The sequence below is a fragment of the Mustela lutreola genome, chromosome 16 (assembly GCF_030435805.1).
Source record: "Mustela lutreola isolate mMusLut2 chromosome 16, mMusLut2.pri, whole genome shotgun sequence".
NCBI lineage: Eukaryota > Metazoa > Chordata > Mammalia > Carnivora > Mustelidae > Mustela > Mustela lutreola.
The window spans coordinates 43,611,223-43,637,777 of record NC_081305.1 but is presented as its reverse complement, the minus strand read 5'-3'; the positions used below and the strand labels follow the sequence as shown (position 1 = coordinate 43,637,777).

Genomic DNA, 26,555 nt, shown 5'->3' with positions numbered 1-26,555 from the left:
TATGGTCACCAATTTAGTAATATATTGTGCCATATACCAATAATGATGGTATATATTCCACAGAACTGTTGAACAGTATTCCTGATAAATTACTGAGATGTAAAGCACTGAATAAATGAAAATGGGAGGCAATATTCAGTCATAACGTTTTCCCTTCCTCCCTCCTTCACATCTTTTAAAGTGGGCTTTGTTGTAAAACTTCTCAGATGTGAATCTCAGCTCTTATAAAAACTCACCATGTGCATGAGATGGTGACATCTCATTGGACAACTTGTGTTTTGGGGTCCAGTTTCATCATCTTACTTTAAAGTGGAGATAATAATTTAGAGTTACGTGTCATTTAAAATAAAATGAACAGGTTTTAAATACATACTATTGAAGACTCAGAAGGAAAAAAGAAAAAGAATGGGACAGAAGAGTATTTTTAAAAAAATAGATGAAAAATTTCCCAAACTAAAGCCCATCAGGCTATAGTTTCAAGTTCTCAAAAGCCCAAGAAGAATAAATACAAAAAAAACTCTGCTGAAGATTTAAAAAAAAGAAGAAGAGGAGGAGGAAGAAAATTTTTAAAGTATTAAGTAGTGGGGTGCCCAGGTGGCGTAGCTGAATGTCTTATTCTTGATTCTAGCTCAGGTCATGATCTCAGGGTTCTGGGATCAAGTCCCATGTCAGTCTATGCAATTAGCTTGGACTCTCTCTCCTTCTTCCCCCCATCACCGCTGGCACATGTGCACACTCTCTGTCTCAAATAAATAAATAAATAAATAAATAAATATTTTTTAAAAGAGTAGTAGAGATAAGGCAGCTGATATATCCAAACCAACAAACTAAAGCCACAGCAACTAAATGAGATCTTCAACATACTGAAAGAAAAATGTTAAACTAGAATTCTATACTAGGTTAAAAACCACCTTCAAAGAAATGGTGTGGGCACTTATTCTTGAAATGAGTTTGCTTGACTGACTATAATTTCACAATACTGATTGAAATTCTCAGTCTCAATTGACAGAATAGGAGAAGATATTTGCAAACGACATATCAGATAAAGGGCTATTGTCCAAAATCTATAAAGAAATTATCAAACTCAACACCCAAAGAACAAATAATCCAATCAAGAAGTGGGCAGAGGACATGAACAGACATTTCTGCAAAGAAGACATCCACATGGCCAAGAGAAACATGAAAAAGTGCTCCATATCACTTGGCATCAGGGAAATACAAATCAAAACCACAATGAGATACCACCTCACACCAGTCAGAATGGCTAAAATTAACAAATCAGGAAATGACAGATGCTGGCGAGGATGCGGAGCAAGGAGAACTCTCCTACACTGTTGGTGGGAATGCAAGTTGTTATAGCCACTCTGGAAAACAGCTTGGAGGTTCCTCAAAATGTTGAAAATAGAGCTACCCTATGACCCAGCAATTGCACTACTGGGTATTTACCCTAAAGATACAAATGTAGTGATCTGAAGGGGCATGTGCACCTGAATGTTTATAGCAGCAATGTCCACAATAGCCAAACTATGGAAAGAACCTAGATATCCATCAACAGATGAATGGATAAAGAAGAGTGGTATATATATACAATGGAATACTATGCAGCCATCAAAAGAAATGAAATCTTGCCATTTGCGACAACGTGGATGGAACTATAGGGTCCACAGGCTAAAGGTTCAGTCCCACAATACTGCTCACCCTTTCAGATGCCAATTGCTAGTAATAGGTGTCCAGATTACCCAAAATTTCTGTCCAATTTAGCTACAAACTGAAGGTTCCTCTGTTTCAATTAATTTGCTAGAGTAGCTCATGGAACCAAGGGAAACACATTTACCAGTTAATCAAAGGACATGATAACGAATACAGATGAAAAGCAAGATGAAGAGGACACACAAGGGTAAAGTCTTAAAGTACCCCAAGTACAAGAACTTCTGTCACCATGGAGTTAGGGTGCATCACACTTTTGGTGGGATAGATTTGCAACCTAGAAGCCCTCTGAACCCTATAGTTTGGGTATTTTTTTTAAGACTTTATTTGACAGAGAAAGAGAGAGAGAGAGAGAGATCACAAGTAGGCAGAGAGAGAGAGAGAGAGAGGAGGAAGCAGGCTCCCTGCAGAGCAGAGAGCCCAATGCGGGGCTCAATCCCAGGACCCCGGGATCATGACCTTAGCCGAAGGCAGAGGCTTTAACCCACTGAGCCACCCAGGTGCCCCTAGTTTGGGTATTTTTATGGAGGCTTCATCATTTAGGCATAATGGATCATTAACCCCATTTCCAGCCATCTACTTCACAAGGGAAAAGGGGTAGGGCTGAAAATTCCAAGCTTCTAATCATGGTTTGGTCTCTTTCAGGACCAGTCCCCATCTGGAAGTCATCCAGCTGCAGACCCAGAGTTTCCTCATTAGAACAAAAGACACCACTATCACCTAGGAAATCACAAAGGGTTTAAGAGCCCTGTGTTAGCAACCATGTGAAAGACCAAATATTAGAACAAGAGATGATCATATTGTTATTACTTAGGAAATTACAAGTTTTAGAAGCTCTGTGCCAGGAACCAGAAGCAAAGACCAATATATATATTTTCTATTATCTCACACTACTCCTTGACCCGCATGTCTATGAATTATGAATATTGGAGAAACAACCTTATATCAGATGCTGATTCAGAGCATATACAGAATACAAGATTTTCACACCCAGCTGGTGCTATAATTGCATCTTTGAAGCGTCATCCCATCATTCTACCAAGCCAACTGTTTCAGATTGTTGGGAAACATAAAATGATCAGTTTATTCCATCAGCATGGACCCAATGCTGCACTTATTTTGCCATGAAGTGAGTTCCCTGACCAGAAGTAATGTCGTGAGGGATACCATGGCAGTGATAAAGCATTCTATAAGTCCACGGATGGTAGTTTTATGAGAAACTTTGCATGTAGGGAAAGTAGATCCACATCCCAAGTAATTTTCTATTCTAGTAAGGTCAAAACGCTGCCTCTTCCTTGATGGTCCAATGTAGTCAACCTGCTTCCAGGTAGCTGGCTGCACACTCCAGGGAATGGTCCTATACTGGGGAGCTCAATGTCTCTGTTACTGGCAGACTGAACACTCAGCACCACAGCCAGTTCACCCTTGGCGACTGGAAGTCCATGTTGCTGATCACATGCATAATCTCCATCTCTGCCACCACGAGCACTTTGTTCACAAGCCCATTGGACAATGACATGGGTGGCTGGGGGAAAAAAGCTGTTAGCTACAGAATAGTCCATTCCATCTACTAATTAAAATCCTCCTTTGCTGAGGCTACTTATTTATATGAGACACAGGTATCTTCAAATTTTGCCCTGATTCAGAGGTCTATTCACCTATCTCTTCCCCAGATTTTATTGCTCAAATTTCCAATCATGTTCCTTCCACTATAACAACACCATACACTATATCCATTCCCACCCTTGTTCCCGGATTTGTCTGGATAAGTTAAGAAACTCTAGTTCTTTGGGACTACAGCACTCCTCTTCATGGTTCACACTTCACACTGTACTTCTAGGAGCTTGCTGGGACTTGAGTCTGGAGATTAGTCTGCAAAGAAAAGGGGATGGTTGTGGGGGCTTCTATTGCCTTGTATGGCCACTGTCTCAAAGGGAGGTCATTACAGTTTCTTCAGGCAATGAATAGTTAATTCCATAAGATAGGAATGTAAAGACTGATGCCACTGTGGGTGGGGATTCCACTGTCACTAGGAGTGGAAAGGCCACATCTGCTGATGAGGCTGCTTCCACTGGTAAAGAAGACTCAGAATATAGGAGCTCAATGTCCCAGCTACATCAGAGCCTTCCCATTTGTCCACATGCCATCTTAAAGGATTCCATTCTTTCCCAATCAATGCCCTCACTTTAATAGCATTTTAATACCACTTAACTATTCAGCTAAGAATTTTCCAAGTATCTGTTCTTTCTTCTTGCATTTTAATCAGTCAGGGAGCCAAGGAACCAAGCCACACCTTCATTTTCATTACTCAGTTCTACTTCGCACAAAACATTAGACAGAACATAATTTTGCCAAGTTCTTTGTCACTTCATAAAAAGAAATGCCTTTCCTCAGTTTCCAGTAACATGTTCCTCACTTCCATCCAAAACCTCATTAGTCCTTGCCTTTACCATCCGTATTTCTACCAACATTCTGTCAATAATGTATTCTCTAAGATTGAAGTTTTCTTTTCAGCTTTTTCTCTTTTCTGAGTATCACCAAAATTGGCACTTATGTCCTTATTTTTTGCATGCATCTAAAAACTCTCCCAGCCCTTACCTATTATTCAGTTCCAAAGCCACTTCCACATTTCTATATATTTGTTACATTAACACCCCACTTCAGGGACCAATTTCCATCTTACTGATTTTTGGCTGCTATAATGCGGTACAATAGACTGGGTGGCTTATAAACAAATTTCTCCCAATCCTCAAGACTGGAAGACTGACACCAGTGTGCCAGTATGGTCAGTTTCTGGTGAGAATCCTCTTCCAAAATGAAGACTGCCATTTTGGGGGCACCTGGGTGGCTCAGCGGGTTAAGCCTCTTCCTTCGGTTCGGGTCGTGGTCTTGGAGTCCTGGGATCGAGCCCCGCATAGGGCTCTCTTCTCGGCAGGGAGTCTGCTTCCCTTCCTCTCTCTCTGCCTGCCTCTCTGCCTACTTGTGATCTCTTTCTGTCAAATAAATAAATAAAATCTTAAAAAAAAAAAAAAGACTGCCAATTTCTTGTATCCTCACATAACAGAAAAGTGTAAGAGAGCTCTCTGGGATCCCTTTGATAAGGGGACTAATCTCAATCAGGAGGGATCCACCATCATCACTTAAGTACCTCCAAAAGGCTCTACTTCCTGTCAGCACATTGGGGTTTAGGATGTCAACATGAATTCTGAGCAGACACATTCAGTCCATTTCAAATCCCAATGGTTTCACCAAACATTTAAATAATAATCAATGATTCTACACTACCTCTTCCAGAAACTGAAAGGAGGCAATACTTCGAAACCCATTTTTGAGGCCACCATCACCATGTTAGCAAAATGAGGGACAGTTAAATAAAAGAAAACTACAGATCAGTATACCAGTATTCCTCATGAACAGTGATACAAAAATCCTTAAAAAAAAAAGTCCTCAGCAAAATATTAGCACATCATAGCAACCACAGTAAATCCAGCAATATATTTATGTACTACTATGAAGTATGCACTACAAACAAATGGAATTTATTCCAGCGATGTAAGGCTTAGCCAATGTTTGGAAATTCATGAAGATAATCCATCATAACACAGGAAAAGAGAAAAATCACATTTTACTCATTGTATCAACTGGTGAATATTTCAAGTAGAATTTCAAGGAAATACAGAGGGTTCCATGGCAGTGTTTCCAGATAACAAAGGGTTTTCAAAGTTCTAATTGGGACTGAGAGGAGAAAAAAATAAAAATAAAAAATATGGTGCTGTCCTAAAAATGAAGCCTCAGAATAAGGATGAACCTAACTTAGCCTTTCTGTGAAATAGCAGGGCTTCTAAGAATTTCAAAGTCATTTTTCCACAGTGGCCTCATAGGGAGCCCAACAAAAAGAAGAGCCTGTTGATCTTCTGTCTAAGTGAACCCTAATAAAATCCATTTAAAATACAGTTGTTAAGACAACTAGCTTGAACTTAATGGGACAGAAACAATACAAAGTGAAAGGGGCTTGGGATCCCAAAACATCTCCAGGCTAAAAACAGTCTGAGAAATCTACTCAGCTGTAAACACGGGCTACCTTTCATGAAGGGGGGGGGGGGGGCGGGGAAGCATGACTCAGGGTAGAACCAAGACCTCAGGATGCAAACATGCTACTTAGGAGCAGAAAGATACTAAAATTGGGTTCTGTATTATGTAATAATGCAACCCACTGGATATCACAACAGAGAAATTCTGCGAGAAACAAAATAAATTACACTTTTTAAAAAACTAAATCTTCGGGGGTGCCTGGGTGGCTCAGTGGGTTAGAGCCTCTGCCTTCAGCTCAGGTCATGATCCCAGGGTCCTGGGATTGAGCCCCGCATCGGGCTTTCTGCCTTCCTCTCTGCTTACTTGTGATCTCTGTCAAATAAATAAAATCTTAAAAAAAAAAAACCTAAATTTTCAAAACCTCATGTGTATTTTACACTTTACCATCATTTTAATTCAAACTAGCCACAATTCAAGTGCTCAGTTATGAGTGCTCAACATATTGCTGGTAACTATCTTATTAAATACTGAAGGTCCAGTCCATTAATTTCCACATTTAGGTGTAGTAATTGCTTTTAAACTCATTCTTTAAACATATGAAGTACTATGGGACAGGCATGGTAACAGAGGTAGTAACAGGTGAACTAGATAAAATCTGGACCCTCAGTTTTTATTTCCCAAAGATGATATAGCATATTTAATATACCAATGTGCAGAGCTTTGACAACATCCACAAATTTTGTTATATAGTAATTTTTTAAAAATCATTTACTTCAATTGGGTTATAATACCATAGCTAATTTTATCTTTAAAATAATATTATGGGAAAGTTGAAATACATGAAAGTAGAGAAAATAACAAAAACAAAATAAACAAAAACCATGTACCCAAGACTCATCTTACCATCACTCTGACAAACAAGTTATCCATTCTAATTTTTCTTTTGCATAAGCATTTTTAAAAAGTTTCAGACATTAACATCATCTTGTGTATAAACTTACCTCTAACATTTTTACATAACCACGATGCTATTATCACACCTAACAAAAACATAATTTTTAAATATTATCTAATGCTGTCCATACTCCCATTTCCCCAATTGTTATAAAAATGTCCTCTTTACATGTTTGTTCAACTCGTGAATCTAATTCATTACATTTGATTGGTATGCATTTCTTCAGACTCATTTAATATCCTAGAGTTCTACCTCCCCTTTTTCAATGCCATTTTATTGCTTGAGAAGCTAGGTCATTCATCTTGTAGAATTACTCACATTTTAGATTAGTTTAATTGCTTCTTCTTCTATCATGTTCTTCTGTTCCCTGAATTTTCTCTAAAGTGGGAGTTAGATCTTGATGCTTAGATTCAGGTTCAATATTTGAGGGCAAGATGCATATGCTTTATTCTAACTCATTGGGGGTACAAAGTGTTTTATCCTACTTTTCATGAGATTAAAATCAATTGATGGGTATCTACTGGTCTTAACCTCTACTGAGATTTGTGCCTAGATCCACTATTTCATTATGTGTTACAAAACTCTAATAAAGAATTTTAGCTCATCAACTTCTAGTTGCCCTAAAATACAGTTCAATAGGAAATGCAGGCTAAATGACTTTCCTTTCAATTATCATTTTTGGGATGAGTTAGGTGCCCTAGCAACCTCCATAGGTATATTATACAGATGGGAAGAATAGATGTGATACAATAGATAAGATCAAAAGCTCTCTTATAGTTACTCCTTTAAGAGTTTCTTTCTAGAACAAATTTCCTGAAGTTTAACATGGTTTTTAATGCTGAGGAAAGGCTTTTACAAATTCATGAAATTAATATATCCTTTCCTTCAAATAAAACCTCTTATTTAGCTGAGTTCTAAGCATGAAGCAAAAGGGATTCCTATATTCAATAACTTCCCCTAGAATTTATTTTCTAATGCCCTTTAACATAAAATTCACAGTAGAAGGCTTTCCTATAATTACTTAGTTACATTATGAATTCGCTGATGGTAAGTTAGATGGGAATGTTGTCTAAATGCCTTTTTACATTCCTTACATTTGTACGGTTTTTCTCCAGAGTGAATTCTCTGATGTTGAATAAGTGATGAATGAAGTCTAAAGGCCTTCCCACACTCCTTACAGTCATAGGGTTTCTCACCAGTATGAATACTCTGATGCTGAGTAAGTTGTGACAGCAGTCTAAAAGTCTTCTCACATTCCTTACATTTATAAGGTTTCTCACCAAAATGAATACTCTGATGTTGAGTAAGTTGTGAAAACAGTCTAAAGGTCTTCCCACATTCCTTACAATCATAGGGTTTCTCTCCAATATGAATACCTTGATGTGAAATAAGTTCTGAGTAACGGCGAAAGAACTTCTGACATTCCTTACATTCATAAGGTTTCTCACCAGTATGAATTCTCTGATGGAGAGTCAGATGATAGCCGCGACTAAAGGTCTTCCCACATTCTTTACAATCGTAGGGTTTCTCACCAGTGTGAATTCTCTGATGGAGAGTGAGTTGTTGCCGCACCCTAAAGGCCTTTCCACATTCCTTACATTCATAGGGTTTTTCACCAGTATGAAGTTTGTGATGTACTCGAAGGCCTGTACTACACAAAAAAGCCTGCCCGCAGTCCTTACACTCATAGCATTTCTCAGCAATATTAAGTCTCTGATGTCGTGTAAGGTGTGCGTACTGCCTAAAGGTCTTCCCACATTCCTTACATTCATAGGGTTTCTCACCAGTATGAATCCTTTGATGGAGATTAAGTTGTCCTCGCACTCTAAAGGCCTTCCCACATTCCTTACATTCATAGGGCTTCTCACCAATATGAGTTCTCTGATGTACTCGAAGATCTGCACCACATGTAAAGATCTTTCCACATTTTTTACATTCGAGGAGTTTGTCAGAAGTGTGAATTCTCTGATGTCGACTAAGGTGGGCACACTGTCTAAAGGCTTTTCCACATTCTTTACATTCATAGGGCTTTTCACCAGTGTGAATTCTCTGATGGAAAGTAAGTTGTTGGCGCACTCTAAAGGCCTTCCCACAGTCCCCACATTCATAGGGTTTCTCTCTATTATGAATTCTCTGATACAGAGTAAGAGATGTGAGTTTTTTGTAGGTGGGCATTTTTTTCACTTGCCTGAAATATCCTTCTTGAGGATTTTCTTGTCCCTCAAACTTTTTATATTTATAATCTTTTCTGATAAAGGAGTCTTCAAGGCCACAACTTCTAATTCTTCCCATTATCTCCCACGGAGATAAATTCATTTCAAAAATATCCTTTTCTTGAAATAACTTTTTAGTGTCATATCTAGATTCTAAATCTGAAAGAAAACAAGATAAATACATGCTATTTTCTTATTCTAGAAAAAGTAAACCAGCAAATAAAAACTTTGTAGTAGAAAAAAAAAATCGAAAATAAAACTCAGTTGAAGTAAATGAGCTAAAAACCTCTAACGTAATCATGTATTTGATGCAGTTAGAGAATCTTTACTTGAATTTTTACTTATTAGAAGATTTTATTTATTTATTTGAGAGACAGTGAGAGGGAGCGAGCGAGCGTGCACACAAGAGGTGCACAGGGAGAGGGGGAAGCAGGCTCCCTACTGAGCAGAGAGCCCAATGCAGGACTCCATCCCAGGACCCTGGGATCATGACCTGAGCCACAGGCAGACACCTAACTGACTGAGCCAACCAGGCACCCCCTTAAGTTTTTAAATGATTACTCCTTTTAAATAAAATAATGTACAAACATCTTATCATGAATAACATGGCTTCTGTTTACCATATCACCTTGTCATTGTCTCCTTTGTTCCCTATACTCCTATTCCACTAGCCTCCTTTCAGCTCCTAGAATATGTCATAATCTTTCTATTTCTTAGAGCTTTCACTGGCTATTAAATCTCCCAGAACTGCCAGCTTGCATTCTCCACATAGTTGGGGTCCTTTTATCCTTTAGGTATCATGTTAAAAATCAGACTATGCTGATTCCATCTAATTTATATCCTTTACTTTCTATCCCAGTAGAAATTTGTTCCTTGTTTCTTAACACTTTTTCAATTTTGTTTTACATATATATTCATAAATTTTCCTACTTTTTTATACTCTTTATTATCACAAAGCAGAACAAGTTATAAAACTCATCCTATGGGGAACGGGGCTGGCTCAGTTGGTGGAACATGTGACTCCTGATCTCGGGGTTGTGAGTTTGAGCCTCACTTCGGGTATAGAGATTACTTAAAAATAAAATCTTTAAAAAATAAAACAACTCCTTCTATAAAACTTAAAGCTTTTCATTAACAAAACAGAACATTCTCAATGTGGATATAATGAAACGGACACTCTCATATATGCCCCTGACATTTAGAAGACATGCCAAATCAAGACTTTGCATTTTGAATATTCTCAGCTTGGATACTACAGCATGAACGCTGAGCTGTAATCTTATGATCTGTATAAACAAAAAGTCAGCTATATTTGTTCGCAAATTTGTTTATGCCAGTTCTTATCCCTGCAAGCAACTAAGACCATCATTCCTATAAAAACAAAGCTGAATACTTTAGGATCTTGTTCTACTTTAAACAAACTGAAACTAGAAATAATAGCCTTCACAATGTATGTGTGATCTAATCAAGAAAGAACTGGCTGGACCTACAATGAAACAAAAGGCTGAACTTAAATACCAAAAGATTGGCCTACATTAAGAAATGTTAACGTTACAACTTTTAAGATATATGTAAAATATTTAACCATTTAAAAGTAATAAACCAGGGGTGCCTGGGTGGCTCAGCGGGTTAAAGCCTCTGCCTTCGGGCTCAGGTCATGATCCCAGGGTCCTGGGATCAAGCCCTGCATCGGGCTCTCTGCTCAGCAGGGAGCCTGCTTCCTTCTCTCTCTCTGCCTCTCTGCCTACTTGTGATCTCTACCTCTCAAGTAAATAAATAAAATCTTTAAAAAAAAAAAAAAAAAAAGTAATAAACCAAACACTAGTTTGGATTCTACTGAATCAAGAACTTTAGTAAACAACGCCAATGTGCAAGCAAAATACTACCCCCTCTTAGATCAATATAAAAGAAGAAACGTTATTTCCATTTGCAGGGTATCAGCTTTAATTAAAAAGAAAATGAGGAGCATATTACCTGGTTATAAAATTAATTTGTTTCCCAAGGAATGATGTCTTTAATCACCTTTTTTCTTTTGTTGATGTAAGAGGATATGGGATATGTATTTATGACAGAGGCAGTTTTAGTCACAATAACACCAGGGCGAATGTATTAAGAAATCTGTAAATATTAAAACCCTATAACCATGGAGTGTACTACTCAGAATCAATGCTGACCAAATACTGAGTAATCCATACTGAATTCCAATAAAATACTAAATAATCCTCATATTCTGCCAATAATCCTACTCTTTATTTCAATATGAAATCAGAAGCAATTGAAAGAAAAACATGTACTCTTCCCTTCACATTATTCAACCAACCTGTGTCCATATCCTTTTCATATGCATGGGTTTTCTTCATAAATTGGCTCCTACTTCTTCCTATCTACTGAAGGTCATTCTTTACAAAATTATCCTCTCTACTCCATCAATTTTCTTCTCTTTGAAATCATTCCTTTCAACATATAAATATGTTCTAATACCTCACATCTTAAAAGACATTTCCTATATCCCATGTGTGTGCTTTTAGGGCAGAATTTCTCCAAGACTTGAATATACTTGTATTCACTGCTCTCTCACCTCTCATTTTCTTATTATCTTATCTCCCCATAACTTTAAAATAAAACTTTTTATACTACAGAGTATCTCTAACGTACACAAAAGTAGGACAGTATAATGAATATCCATGCATCTATGACCCAACCTCAACCACCACCAACCCGTGCCCAATCCAGGGCTGTATGCACACCCCAATCCACTTTCCTCACATTATTTGAAGCAAATCCCATATACTAATTTTTCTGCTTAAAGGATTTATCTCTAATCATATACTATTATCGAAACCTAAAAACATGAACAGTAATTCTTTAAGATTATAAGAAACAGTGTTCACACTTCCAATCATCTCAAACATAAAATTTTAAATAATTCAAAAATAGTAAATGGATCCCCCCAAAAAAGTCCATAGAGTACAACTGGTGGACAGGTCTTTTACATCTTTTAATCTAAAGGTTTTGCTGCTTTCTTTGAATTTCCCTTATAATTTATTTGTTGAAGAAACTATTTTTTGACCCTATAGGATTTCCTATTGCTTAATTTTGCTGACTATAATGCCAAGGTGCAGCAGAACATGTTTCTCTACCTTCTTCTTCTTTTTTTTTTTTTTTTTTAAAGATTTTATTTATTTGAGAGAGAGAGAGCATGAGAGGAGAGGTCAGCTGGAGAAGCAGACTCCCTGCTAAGCAGGGAGCCCGATGTGGGACTCGATCCTAGGACTCCGGGATCATGACCTGAGCCAAAGGCAGTTGCTTAACGAACTGAGCCACCCAAGTGTCCCGTTCCTCTATCTTCTTCCCATAAATTGGCAGTTGCCTTTAGAAACTCATCAGATGTAGGACTAATTTTATTGGCAAAGTTATTTCATAGATGATACTGTATCCTTTCACTAGAAGAAACAGGTCTGATTATCCCCATTCCTGTGATGTTATCAGTATGATGTTTAATGCCCACATCCAACTGTTCATTAAGGGTTCCAAAATGGTAATATTCTAATTCTGTCATCTTTCATTTATTAAGAAAAACATCCCTCTATCTACTATTGGTACATTTCTTATAAGAAAAGGAAAATACTTCTTTTCCTTTATATTTCCCGAATTAGTTAAATCTCTAGTAGTTTCCAATGCTGAACAATTTATTATTAGTATCACTAAGAATTTGTGGAATTAAGCATATTTTATGTGTTATGTTACATTGCAGTTATGTGCATAGATAATCAAGTGGTTCCATCTTTGATCAGCTGGAGCCTCTTATAACTGGTTCCTCTTCTCTGACCACCCTATCTAAAGTTACCCCTTTCAAGCCATCACAATTCTCCATTTTCTTATACTACTTACATTTCTTCATAACTTAATCACTTCATGATATTTGGTAATCCATTTGTTTATCTGTGTATTGTATGACTTCCCTACTACAATGTAAACTTCATGAAAAGAGAGCACCAGAGAAATATATATACAAAAGATGAACCAAAAACGAATTTGATCCAAAATACAGGTAAAATGGTTGCCATTATGAAGTTTCCCCCACTGAAATGACAGGGAAATATGAGAGTGAAGAAACAAGTAGTAAGTGGAAGTATAGATGAAATTTCCTTGCGGGCTCATGCGGAGATCTAAGTTTTCTTCCCAAGTTTCAGGTCTTCTCTTCATTATCAACGTCTATGGGGTGTGTTTCCTTGTCAACCAGCAGGCTGTGCCATGCCAGAACCACGAATCTCTGCCTGAATAGCATTTACTCACCAAGGCTCCTTCTTCTTCTCTCATCCCTCACAACCATCCAGGGTTCTTTCCCTTGCTCTAGTAGGGTGATCACATCTGGCTTAGAAATGGAACATCCTGCTTGAAAAAACATAACGGTACATAATAAAGAAAGAATTAACTTGATCGAGCCTTCAGGGACTGAAAAACATTCGTATTGGTGTTACTTCAGGACCACAAAGAACAATAAGAACAGAGAAATAGGAACACTGTCTTACTTTAATTTAAACTCATATAGTCTCTTTCTTGAGAGGAAGTAATGATTTTTTGAGTTTTTTTGAGGAAGTATTGATTTGAGAGCATTGGCTTCAAATCCTCCCTCTGCCACCTGGGTCACTATGGCCTCAGTTTTCTCAGTTGTTAAAAGGAGGTATTATGTCTACTCATTGGACTGCTGTAAGGTTTGATTTTATAAATGTAAAGTGTCTGGATAAGTACTTAGTACATAGTAAACACTGTACATACTTATTAGATACTTTTATTAGGTATTTTGCTAAGAGGAAAATAATTAGTTTCTTACCAGGATATACATCTAATATTAAATGCAAAAATTCATGTATTTTAAACTTTTAATCACAAATCAATTAAAAGGTAGTTATATCTGCTGGGGTAAACTGAATGTGTCAATTTGAGTTTTAACAAACTGTTGACTGAACCCAGCAACATATATGTTGTATAAGCTTTTTAAATAGATATGGGGAGCCAGAATCTCTAGTCTTCCCACTCACATTACAAGTGAATAACAGATAACAGGCCTTCTAGAGCAATAAGAAACCTGATTTCTTTGACAATGGTTTTGCTGTGAAGTGTCTGAGAATTTATATCTAGCTGTCACTAAAGAGGAATAATTACAGAAAAGGCACAGAAAGACATAAAGGTCACTGGATTATGGGGGAAGCTAAAGTGCTATTTAATTGCTTAACAACAACAGGTGCCTATTCCTAACTACAAAGAAGATATTCAGCTAGTTTCTAGGAAGAAATTCAGTCCTGTGAATTTCTAAATTATATGACACAGATAAGCTTACCCACTGACACCAAGTTGCTATAGTTCTCTAGTATCACATCTCTGTACAAATTCCTCTGATATGAGTTCAGGCATTCCCACTCTTCCTGAGTAAAGTCTACGGCCACATCTCTGAACATCACCAAATGCTGAAATGACAAACCCGTGTATTATTTCTAAAATTATTTATTTCTCTAAAGGGCCAATATTTAAGCTTTGCATGCCACATATGATCTGTTTCATATCCTTCCCCTTTCCCTTCTTTTTTAAAACAATTCTTTCAAAACATAATGAGCTCATAGGCTGGAAAAAACAGGCCAAGGAACGAATCTGGCTCACAAGTTGTACTCTGCCAACCACCGCTAAAGAAAATACTTTATATATACCATCAGATACCTAATTTTACTTATTTCTAGGTATGTTCACATAGTTCATCAGAATTTCACAAATAACTGAAATAGCGTTCATAAGAACACTGCTTGCATTGGGCCTAAGTGGGCCTAAAAAAACTCTCAATAAATGTATGCTTTATTCTAACCTCTCTTCCTTAAAGGATTAGAAGGGAAAAAAACAGATGGATTTCTTTTCCTCCAAATGAACCATTAAATCTCTATTTTTAAAAAGTAGAGTCTGTGTAAAATTACAGAATTTCTTCCAGACCTGACTTCATCACTATAGCATTTTTCTTTGTTATAACAAATACTTTACTGAATGTTTTTAATTTACTAAAAAATAGTCCATTTGTGTTAGACTTGGGAATGATTATATTTAGGTATTTCTATACTTTTAAAGGTATTAAGTTATATTTAGAATTTAGGTTACACAAAATCTCTGAAGCTGCAATGTCCAATATGCTGGCTTATAGATGTTATTATCGAATACTTAAATTGTGGCTAGTCCAAATTTAGATATGCTATAATTCAAAAATACATACCAGATATAAAAAACTTTAGAAAGAAAAACAAACATAAAACACTTTTGAAATGGTAATATTTTGGTGCCGTATATATATAAATTTTGGCTATATTGAGTTAAATAAAACATTAAAATTAACTGCATGGGGCGCCTGGGTGGCTCAGTGGGTTAAGCCGCTGCCTTCGGCTCAGGTCATGATCTCAGGGTCCTGGGATTGAGCCCCTCATCAGGCTCTCTGCTCAGCAGGGAGCCTGCTTCCCTCTCTCTGTCTCTGCCTGCCTCTCTGTCTACTTGTGATCTGTCTGTCAAATAAACAAATAAAATCTTTTAAAAAATAAAATTAACTGCATGTGTTATTTTTTAATGTAACTTCAAAAAAGTTCAAGATTATATAAGTGCCTCGCATATTATACTATACTTTTTATGAGACTGACATGCTGCCAACTGCCCTTAAGAAAGTACTAATTCTAGTTTTAAAAATACCCCCACTAGAAAATTTTAAATTATACAGGTCACTCACATTATAATTCTTTTGGACAATGCTACTCTAGTGTTCTCCACTACTAAGAGTCTAAGATCAAACAACTCCCTCTAGAGACTTCACTTCTACCTTATCTCTGCTCTAGACAAAGACTGAACACAGTCAATACACTGAATTATTTGGTCAACAGACACATGGACATGGGTGGAAAAGAGTGAAGCACATGGGAGGGGCCTGGCTGCCTGGTTCCATCCCTTACTAGAATGGGAAAGACTGAGGAAAAGCTATTGGACAGGGCTGTTAGGAACTTTCTGGATAGTTAATGAGAATTTTCACATAACCTGAAAAACATTACAGTGCTTCAAACAGAAACACCAACTTACATGAGCCATGATTTTAGATTCCAAGAATTGGTCAGTTTTCCTCAAAGGTCATTTACTGGAGAAGCAGAGTCCACAGAAGCTAGAGCTGGGGGAAGAAGGTGAAGCCGTAAGACTACAATTGCCTCAGAACTCTCCCAATTTTAAAACGTCACACTATTTCTCCCTTCCTACACTCCTCCCTGCTCCAACACACAGACAATGAGAGATAAGAGGTAGTTTAGAAAAATACATGTCCTCCTCAAAACCACAGGAAAATCAGTTGCACAAGGACAGACAGAGAGCAGAGACTTGCCCTGGAAGATCATGTCCAGACACTTTAGCAGCAGGAGGGTTTCTAATTAGTCCCCTACCCTAGGGAGGCTGATCTGGAACTGAGCACGGGCTGCCCAGGCCTGTCCTGAGCAGATCCATCTCCCTCCATTCCCACCTTCCCAGCTGAGAAGTGGTTGTTACATCATCTGAACCAGACATCTTTCCAAGACTCAGGAATGTGGTGGGCCTCCCTAAATGTAGAAACAGAAAATACTCTGGGGGCACCTGGGTGGCTCAGTGGGTTGAGCCTCTGCCTTCAGCTTGGGTCATGATCTCAGGGTCCGGGGATCAAGTCTGGCATCGGACTTTCTGCTCAGTGGGGAGCCTGCTTCCCAGCCCCCTCTGCCTGCCTCTCTGCCTACTTGTGATCTCTGTCTGTCAAATAAATAAATAAAATCTTTAGAAAAAAATACTCTGGACAAGAGTTTCCCAAACTTTGCTAGACACTGGAACTGCCTGCAGATCTTTAAAATATACTGATGCCTGGCTCCTAGCTCCCAAACATTTTTATTTCATTAGTATAGAGTGTGAACTGGGAATCAGGATTTTTAAATCTCCCTCAGATTTTATAAAATTTCTGATAGGTCATCATAATGGGCAACAAAGTTTGATGATTAAACTTTGTGTACATCAGAATCACCTGGAGGGCTTATTAAAACTCAGTTTGCAGGGCCTCACTCTTAGAGTTTGGCATTCAGTAGAGGTGTAGGGTTGGGCTTGAGAATTTGCAGTTCTAAAAAATTCCCAAGTGATTCACAGACCTGTACCCCTGGGGATAAAAATATATTATATGTTTATTTAAAATAAATAAATAAATAAATAAACACGTAAACATTTAAAAAAAAATTTAAAGTCAATGCATTCATGTGGAAAGAAATTAAAAAAAAAAAAAAGTTTCCAAGTGATATTGATGTTACTGGTCCTACTGACACAATTTGAGAACTACTTGTATATAGCCCACGCTAGCAGAATTTATCATGACAAAACTATACTTGCACACTGGAATCCCTCCCTGGGGGAAGGGTGAACTACCATTCCCAAATCCTCAGAGCTCACCAGTCATCATTTGCCTGTTCAGAATCATCAATACTGCCTGTAGAATCTCATTTATCAACCCATCTCTCTTGGTACCCAGGCTGGGAAAAGTGAATTTGTGAAACCTAAGCATGACTAATTCTCTAGAAAGTAGAAACAACTTATTAGTTAAAACTAGCTAGTGGGGTACCTGGGTGTCTCAATGGGTTAAGTCTCTGCCTTCGGCACAGGTCATGATCCCAGGGTCCTGGGATTGAGCCCCATATCAGGCTCTCTGCTCAGTGGGGAGTCTGCTTTCCCTTCTTTCTCTGCCTACTTGTGATAGCTCTCTGTCAAATAAATAAATAAAATCTTTAAAAAAAAAAAAAAAAAACACCTCACTAGTAACTAAGGAAATGCATATTAAAGGAAGTAGACGGGCGCCTGGGTGGCTCAGTGGGTTGGGCCGCTGCCTTGGGCTCGGTTCATGATCTCGGGATCCTGGGATCGAGTCCCGCGTCGGGCTTTCTGCTCAGCAGGGGGCCTGCTTCCCTTCCTCTCTCTCTGCCTGCCTCTCTGCCTACTTGTAATCTCTCTCTGTCAAATAAATAAATAAAATCTTAAAAAAAAAAAAAAAAAAGGAAATGGACTGGCAGATTTGAAAAATTGATGATACTTATTACTAAATGGAAGGGAAATGGATACTCATAGTACGATATAGAAAGAATATGTGTAAAGTGTTTATAATGGGACCAAAAAAAGCTAGAGAGAACCTAAATATCCTTTAGCAGGTTAAATAAATTATCGTGTTCACACAATGGCACTAAAAACCCACTAAAAATGAGGATGCCTGACTAGCTCAGTCGGAAAGCATATGACTCTTAACCTCAGGGTCATGAGTTCAACACCCATGGTGAGTGTAGAGGTTAGTAAAAAAAATAAACAAACATTTAAAAAATAACTTTTTAATTAAAAAAAAAAACACTAAAAATGAAGGTAAAATTCTATCTGATATCGTGGAAAGACGATCACTACAAATTGTCGGGAGAAGGTAGGTTAGAAAATAATTTTGGGGGGCACCTGAGTGGCTCAGTGGGTTAAATCCTCTGTCTTCGGCTCAGGTCATGATCCCAGGGTCCTGGGATCGAGCCCCATATCTGGCTCTGCTCGGTGGGGAGCCTGCTTCCCCCTCACTCTCTGCCTGCCTCTCTGCCTACTTATAATCTCTGTCAAATAAATGAACAAAATCTAAAAAAATAAAAAAAAGAAAAGAAAAGAATTTTATACTATAATTGTATATTTGACAGAAAAACTACATACATACACATACATGAACACACAGGTTCATAAAACAATCTGGGAATGGAGTTAGAATAAAATTTTATTCTGTTACCTCTACTTGATGATATCCCAGGTGATCTTTATCTTGTTCTCTAACGGTTTGTATCACATACCTGGACATAAATTTAAAATAGTTCTGCAAGGAATATTATATTACAAAAAGCCCCAAAAGTTACATCACTGTTATCCTTTTCCCTAGTTTCTAAATCTAAAAACTACCTCTCTCATGGGGCGCCTGGGTGGCTCAGTTGGTTGGACGACTGCCTTCGGCTCAGGTCATGATCCCGGAGTCCCGGGATCGAGTCCCGCATCGGGCTCCCAGCTCCATGGGGAGTCTGCTTCTCCCTCTGACCTTCTCCTCGCTCATGCTCTCTCTCACTGTCTCTCTCTCAAATAAATAAATAAAATCTTTAAAAATAAATAAATAAATAAAAATAAAAAATAAAAACTACCTCTCTCAGCTATTTCTTTTGGTATTTAACTCCATACATTTAACATGCTACTATTTTTACTTCTGAATTTTTAGTTTTAGTCACTCTTTGCTGAAATTAAAATAATTTTGTTTTTTGTAAGCTTAATTTTCTAGGAAATTATCATTCATTCATTTCTCAAACTCTCACCCAAATCAGGAGGACGAATGAAGTTTTTGGCATAACAAAGCAGACTGGTCTATTTCATGTTGTGAGAATCCTTCAGAAATTCAGCCAAACACTTCAGAGTGTCCCTGTAACCCATTTGAGTAAGTAATAGCACACAGAAAGCCTGTTGAAGGAATTGCTCAGGCAGTCTGAACATTACTGCCCAATAGCTTATTTCTTATGTGATTTATAAAACATCCATAAAATAGAATACTAAAGTTATCATTAAATACTAAGTTCTAGAAGACTGTTAAGGAATAGAAAGTATTCAAGATATACTGAAAGAAAAAAAGATCAGTTTATAAAACAATATATAATATAATTAGCTATTTTAAATCATTAATGTGAAACAGACCTCAGTAGATGGGTGAAAATTTCCCTATTTCCATTCTGACACTTACAATTAACTTTAAATTATAATTAAGTCTCTCACTTTAAATGCTATTTCTATCACAAGAATTATAATTACTTGGAAGATTTCTCAAATAAGAAGGGGGATGCTGGGATTTTACCTTTCTCCATATACCCATGATAATCCATGAGGGTACTGAATGTCTCTTAAACTAATAACTAGAGGTCTTGATTTCTTTTAAATTTTCTATTAGGGCTACCCCATTATTTGGAAATAAAACCATATACAAAAACACATGCTTCTAGAAATATTTTGAGAAAATATGCTATAAATATTAATAGTGATTATTTCTGGATGTTGAGACCATGGATAATTTTAATTTCTTCCCTTTTAGGTCCCTTGGTTACTTATTATTTTACACGCCTGCATTAACTCCACCAGAAATATTGTTTTAAAAAGCATTCCCCGGGGCGCCTGGGTGTCTCAGTGGGTTAAAAAGCCTCTGCCTTCGGCTAAGGTCAGGATCCCAGGGTTCTGGGATCGAGCCCCACATTGGGCTCTCTGTTCAGCGGTTAGCCTGCTTCTACCTCTCTTTCTCTGCCTGCCTCTCAGCCTACTTGTGATCTCTGTCTGTCAAATAAATAAAATCTTTAAAAAAAAAAAAAAAAAAAAACACCACCATTTCCGGGGTGGGGGGGAAGGCACCTGGGTGGCTCAGTGGTTTGGGCCTCTGCCTTCGGCTCAGGTCGTGATCTCACAGTCCTGGGATGGAGCCCTGCAATGGGCTCTCTGCTCAGCGGGGAGTCTGCTTCCCTCTCTCTCTCTGCCTGCCTCTCTGTCTACTTGTGATCTGTCAAATAAAAAAATAAAAAAATTTTTTAAGAAAGCCATTCCCATTAAAAAGAATTTTTTATTTCTCAGTCATTTTTTATTTCTTATAGTCATTAAGAAACTGTCATTAAATAGGCCTACATAAATGGTAACAACAAGGAAAACAATGTGACTGAAAGAATAATTCCTACCAATTCTTTCTTTTAAATTCCTACCAATTCTTGAATACTGTCTCTCATCAATACCTGAGATCCTTCTGTGAAGGATCACAATGCTTTTCCAAAGTGATTATGAGAGAGAAAAACAAATGCTTATTTCACAGCAGCTGCTCAATAACTTGAGCTTAACCTTCCCAGGCTCCAGTCAATACACCAGTTATTAAATCCCTGCAATGTGGGCGCCTGGGTGGCTCAGTGGGTTAAGCCTCTGCCTTCAGCTTGGGTCATGATCTCCAGGTCCTGGGATCCAGCCCCGCATCCTGCTCTGTGCTCAGCAGGGAGCCTGCTTCCCCCACTCCCTCTCTCTGCCTGCCTCTCTGCCTACTTGTGATCTCTGTCTGTCAAATAAATAAGTACAATCTTAAAAACAAATAAATAAATAAATCCCTGCAATGTATCTTATAAATTGTGTTTATGATACATATATAACTTAACAATTTCTCAAATATTTTTATTCATAAAGATCCTTTTCAATATTATATTTATACATAAATATTTTCCTGATGATTAACTAAATTACTAATAAATGTAATTTTTAGTATTGCATAACATTCTACCACAGGGATGGAGTGTGAGTTACTTAATCATTTCCATATTGCTGGATACTACTTTTATAAAAGGTTATCCCAAAAGCCATTCCTAGTTATACCAGATTTTTATTCTATAGTAGTAAGAATCAATCTTGTTGGGTCTTATATAACTTTGATGATATTATGAAATGATAGATTTCCTCCCCACTAAATTACCTGCTGACAAATATATATAACAATCCTGTACATAATCTTAGATTTCTGTCATCCTGAAAACCTATAAACAGAGTCCAAAGACTTCACATTAAGAATCTCTCTTTTGCGGAGCACCTGGATGGCTTAGTGGATTAAGTGTCTGATTTCAGCTCAGGTCATGGTCTCAGGGTCCTGGGATGGAGCTTCCCCCTTGGCCCCACTCTCCCCATGGCTCCAAGTTCACTGGAGCGGCTCCCTCTGCACCACCCCCACCATTCCTGCACATTCTCTCTCTCTCTCTCTAATAAATAAAATCTTTTTTTAGGAAAAGAATCCCTGTTTTGGTCCATTCCAGTGTCTGATTCATTTTCCTGCTTGCAAGCATCCATCCTAATTAATCTCACATTTTCGTTACTCTTTTTTTTTTTTCTAAGATTTTATTTATTTGACAGACAGAGATGACAAGTAGGCTAGAGAGGCAGGCAGAGAGAGAGGTGGGGTGGGGGTGGGGGGTGGGCCGGCTCCCCGCTGAGCAGAGAGCCCTATGTGGGGATGTGGGGCTAGATCCCAGGACTCTGGGATCATGACCTGAGCCGAAGGCAGAGGCTTTAACTGACTGAGCCACCCAGGCGCCCCACATTTTCATTACTCTTGAGAATACAGAAAGCTGATATGGAATGACTAAGAGTCATCATTAAAACCAACAGCTAAGGGACACCCGGGTGGCTCAGTTGGTTAAAGCAGCTGCCTTCGGCTCAGGTCATGATCCCAGTGTCCTGGGATTGAGTCCCACATCGGGCTCCTTGCTCGGCGGGGAACCTGCTTCTCCTTCTGCCTCTGCCTGCCATTCTGTCTGCCTGTGCTCACTCTCTCTCCCTGATAAATAAATAAAATCGCTAAAAAAAAAAAAAAAAAAAAAAAACAAACCAACAGCTAATATTAGTTAAGCACTCTTCTCATGTGCCTGGTACTCCTCAAGAGCGTTAAGAGATATTAATTTAGTCAATCTTTAAAACCGCCCCGTGAGGTATATATTATTGTAATTCTGGATTTACAGATGAAGAAACTGGGACTAAAAATATTGCTTAGACTCACTCAGATTTAAGTAGCAAGCAGGATTCAAATTCCTTTAATCTAGGTTCAAAAAATATTTTTTTAAGATTTTATTTATTTGACAGAGAGAGAGAGAGAGATCACAAGCAGGCAGAGGGAGAGGGGAAAGCAGGCTCCCTGCTGGCTCCATCCCAGAACCCTGAGACCATGATCCCAGCAGAAGGCAGAGGCTTACCCCACTGAGCCACCCAGGTGCCCCTAGGTTCAAAATTCTTAAACACCTTATATACCTGAGTCTACTGAAAACACAGCCCAAACAAATTCATGCTACAAACTTTCAGTCATAAGATGAGTCAGTTCTGAAGACCAAAAGTACAGCACAGTTACTGTATAATACACCTAAAATTTGCTAGGAGAGTAGATCTGAAGTTTTCTCACCACACACAAAAGTAGCTCTGAGGTGATGGACCTTAATTAATTATTCTGACTGTGGTAAACATTCCATTCCACAATGTATACATATACTGAAGCATGTTGTACACCTTAAATATATACCATTTTGTATTTGTGAAAAATAAGCAAAACAAACCCATGCAACCACATCTGCCTGGTAGTAAAAATTTACAATCACGGAGTCCTTTGGAAAAAAAATCCCCACCCCTAATCTGGAATCACTGAAGGTATCTAAACAAACCCTAAACTACTCCTTAAGAAACCACAGTCGAAAACAAAGCACGAACACTGACTTCCCAAAGCGGTATTTCCACAATCAGAATCCTTAAGAAAAAGTGCTCACAAAGCAACTGAATATATAGCATACGGTTAACTAACAGCAGAATTGCACTAAATGGACATTAGAGAGCGTTACCTATTAATTAGGTCCCCTAATTAATCTTAAAGCCCAAATCGATGAATAGACCATTCTTAAGCAGCACATTCCAAGGGAAGAAAATCAAGAAGCCCAGTGTTCTGAAAATCAAATGCATTTCACGGAAACAAAGAGCAGCACAAACTCACACAGAACCTGGCTTGCCGAGGCGGTTCCTTTCACTTCAAAGGCCTTCTCCGGAGACTGGCAGGGCTGGGGAAGCAGACAGTGTTCATTAACACCCCAGGCTTTTCTTGATCGGTTAGAAACCACCCTCCGTGCCCTGCGACCCTCCCTAACCACCAGAGTTATGCACAAACGGAAACGAGAGGCAAATGTTTGCGGTCACCCGTGTCCAGGTTCGCGGCTCTGCGAACGCGGTAGTTCGCACATCGCCAGGGCTCACCCCGTGGGACGGCCCACCGCGTTGTCTTCTGTCCAGCGGATACTCCGGACCTCAGAGGTCAGCCCTGAATCTAGCTCCAGCGTTTTCAGGGGACCTTTATTCTGGGGCTCCACCTCCGACTGCCCTCTACGGCCGGGCCTAGGTGGTTGAGGAGAAGAGCGAGGAGCGTAGGACCCCGAGGAGCGTAGGACTGCAATTCTCGAATTGCAGAATAGGCCGCGCCCACAAACCCGGCCCGGCCCCGTCACTGCCGCCCGAGTTTAAATCCACCCGGTCCGGGTCTCCTCACTCTGGAGGAATCGCCCAGTAGTCCGAGGCCCCAGGACCCACTCCCAAGTCCGGTCCGCAGAATCCGGCCCTTCCCGTACTCGTTTCTTTCCGAAAAGCCGCGGCCACAGCAAAGCCGGGCCCCGCGCGATCCTGCCGCGACCGGCTCTGACGACCACCCAGCCTTCAAATCTCCAAGCTTCCAGATAGCCTATCGCGGCACGAGTGCGCAGGCGCGCAGGGGGCGGGGACAAGTGTCTCGGTTCTTCAGGAAGGGCTGGCCGGGAAGAATGGGGCCAGGCAGTCAGCTTTCCAAGTGGAGAAGTAGAGTTCCGGCAGGGCCAAGGTTTCTCAAGCCTGCAAAGGTGACCCTGTGAGTGACCGGTGCTACCGAGGATAATCCGAGCCTGCTCCCTTTTTGGAAATGTAGTCCAAAATCACTGTGTATTCTAGCTTTCTACTTTTGGCTCTTGGCTCGGTCCCCCCGTTTGTGCCGCGAACGCCACCCTCAAGCACCGAGCACTGAGGCTTCGGGGAGTTGTCGTTTCTGTCCAGAGTACGCAGGCGCGGGAGTAGGTTGGGGGCGGGGCGATCCCTGACCTTTACTGAAGTTGGGGAGACTCTTGGAGCAACAACCATTGGAGTCTGCTCCTGGCTTGGGGCCTCTCCAGATCTTTATTTAGGCTTGAAGGGATGACCCTGAGCGATAACCAGTGCTCTGCTCATGGTTCATGTGTTGTTTGCTGGGGTACTGGCGTGGTGTCTCCAGTGCCTGAGTGTGTGATCGTAGACCGGGTTTGTTTTTTCCTGCTTGGAGCTGTTTCCCCGCATATGTGCCAGTCTTTCAATGCACCGGGAAGGACTGGGAAGGCACCACAGAGAATACTGTGCGTGATTATGCCTGACTGTGATGCCAGGTTTGTCTGAAGTCTCTGTGGTTTGTGGCATTAAAAAAACAATAAAGTGAAATTCAATGGAGTGAATCAGAAGATCTAATTGGCTTTATTTAACTATTCGTGAGTTGGGCAGTATCCCTACTAATAAATAGATATTCCCAGGAGTTTTACAGAATGTAAAATTTTAGAGGCAGGATGGTGGGGCAAGGAAATTATTAGCAGAATAAAAGAAAGGGTTGTTTCATGCCAGGTCATCTTTTTGAGGGAAGGGAAGAGTCTTATTTTTCAAATTCCCTTTCTAGTGCTAATCAGGAAGTTTCAAATGGACTGTTCAAAGGTCACATATCTGGGAGTAGTTAAAAGTGCAGTTGCTAATTATTTAAAATTGTTAATCTTGGCTTGCTCTCTGTGGGTAAGTGATTCCATTTGTGGGCCTGTTTCTTTTATAATTGTGAAGTGCCTCAAAGTGTGTGTATCATTGAAAGTGGATGTTCTGTGAAGGAAGGAAACCAGGGACTGTCCCCTCCATATATACCTTTTTGACATAATTATTTTGAATTAGAGGCAATTTATAAGCATGAAAGTCAGGAAAAGCACTCTCTTCCCTCCCCCCACTTCTGTCTAAACACAGGGTATACATTCTCCCTTATTGGAAACAACTCTAGACTCTTAGCCCATAGATGGCACCAAAGGAATCTGCAAATAAACCATACTTCATTAATTGCTTTCACAGATTGCCATCCTTGGAAACCTAAAACTGCTTTAATTTATCCTATCATTTCTCTAGAAACTTATTATTTGTTGAATGCGAAGCCACCACTTTTGAGTTACTCTTGTTTTCTCCCATATGACATGTGCATACATGTTAATAAATTATTTGTCTCCTGTTATCTGTCTTTTTTGTTACAGAGCCCCAGCTGAAAACCCCAAATGGGTAGAGGTAAAAAAATTTTCTCTCCTGTAGCCCTATTGTGTGTTATTTCTGGCATAGTTTTGATAGGCCTGCACTTCTGCTTCTTAACTTTCCATGGACATTATGTTTGTGGGTGTAGGGGAGCAGAATTTGCCACCGAAAATATGTCTTCTTTAGCATAAGGATTATTTTAGGCTGATTATTTTTAAGAAGCTGCAAACACAGAAGGTCTGAAACTGGGTAGAAGTTACTTATTGTAAGAAACATTTACATTTAGGGCATTTGGGTGGCTCAGTCGTTAAGTGTCTGCCTTCAGCTCAGGCCATGATCCTGGAATCCCGGGATCAAGTCCCGAATCAAGATCACTAGTCAGCAGGAAGTCTGCTTCTCCCTCTGACTCTCACCCCACTTGTCTTCTTCTTCTCTCTCTCTCAAATAAATAAAATCTTTTTAAAAAAGAAACCTTTACATTTGTAGGGGTGTCTCCCTCACTGTACCAAGAAGAAGGTACCTAAATTTCTAGAATATTATCAGTGGAGAAGGCATGGACTTAAATCTACATAACAACCTTATCCTTGTTGGGGCATCTGGGTGGCTCATTGGGTTACAGCCTCTGCCTTCAGCTCAGATCATGGTCCCAGGGTCCTGGGATTGAGCCCAGGTCCTGGGCTCTCTGCTCTGTGGGGAGCCTGCTTCCCTTTCTTTCTGTCTCTGCC

At 39.2% G+C, this 26,555-nt stretch overlaps 1 protein-coding gene across 20 annotated transcripts; it reads right to left on the bottom strand.

Annotated features, from left to right (window-relative positions):
• Nucleotides 1–5,225: 5,225 nt before the first annotated feature.
• ZFP30 (ZFP30 zinc finger protein) lies at nt 5,226–24,577 on the bottom strand. Of its 20 annotated transcripts, none has more exons than XM_059151526.1 (9): nt 23,764–24,577; nt 23,507–23,570; nt 20,368–20,512; nt 18,892–19,396; nt 18,725–18,785; nt 16,006–16,090; nt 14,249–14,375; nt 13,204–13,302; nt 5,226–9,066 (listed from the first exon to the last, which is right to left on the bottom strand). In XM_059151526.1, exons 6-9 carry the CDS (start codon nt 16,012–16,014, stop codon nt 7,712–7,714), a joined length of 1,590 nt encoding a protein of 529 aa, XP_059007509.1. In that variant the 5' UTR covers nt 16,015–16,090; nt 18,725–18,785; nt 18,892–19,396; nt 20,368–20,512; nt 23,507–23,570; nt 23,764–24,577; the 3' UTR covers nt 5,226–7,711. The 20 variants fall into 20 exon arrangements, with proteins under 20 accessions (XP_059007509.1, XP_059007511.1, XP_059007510.1 ...); XM_059151528.1 differs by having other exon boundaries at nt 19,293–19,396; XM_059151527.1 differs by lacking the exon at nt 18,892–19,396 and having other exon boundaries at nt 23,707–24,577.
• Nucleotides 24,578–26,555: the final 1,978 nt, after the last annotated feature.

What these genes read in the sequence shown, in the direction of transcription:
- ZFP30 (XM_059151527.1), bottom strand. An exon ending in TAGCAACTTGGTGTCAGTGG is followed by an intron (nt 13,303 to 14,248) that starts GTAAGCTTATCT and finishes TGTTTTTTCAAG; the next exon opens with CAGGATGTTCCATTTCTAAG. An exon ending in GAGAAGAAGAAGGAGCCTTG is followed by an intron (nt 9,067 to 13,203) that starts GTGAGTAAATGC and finishes GTTTTCTTTCAG; the next exon opens with ATTTAGAATCTAGATATGAC.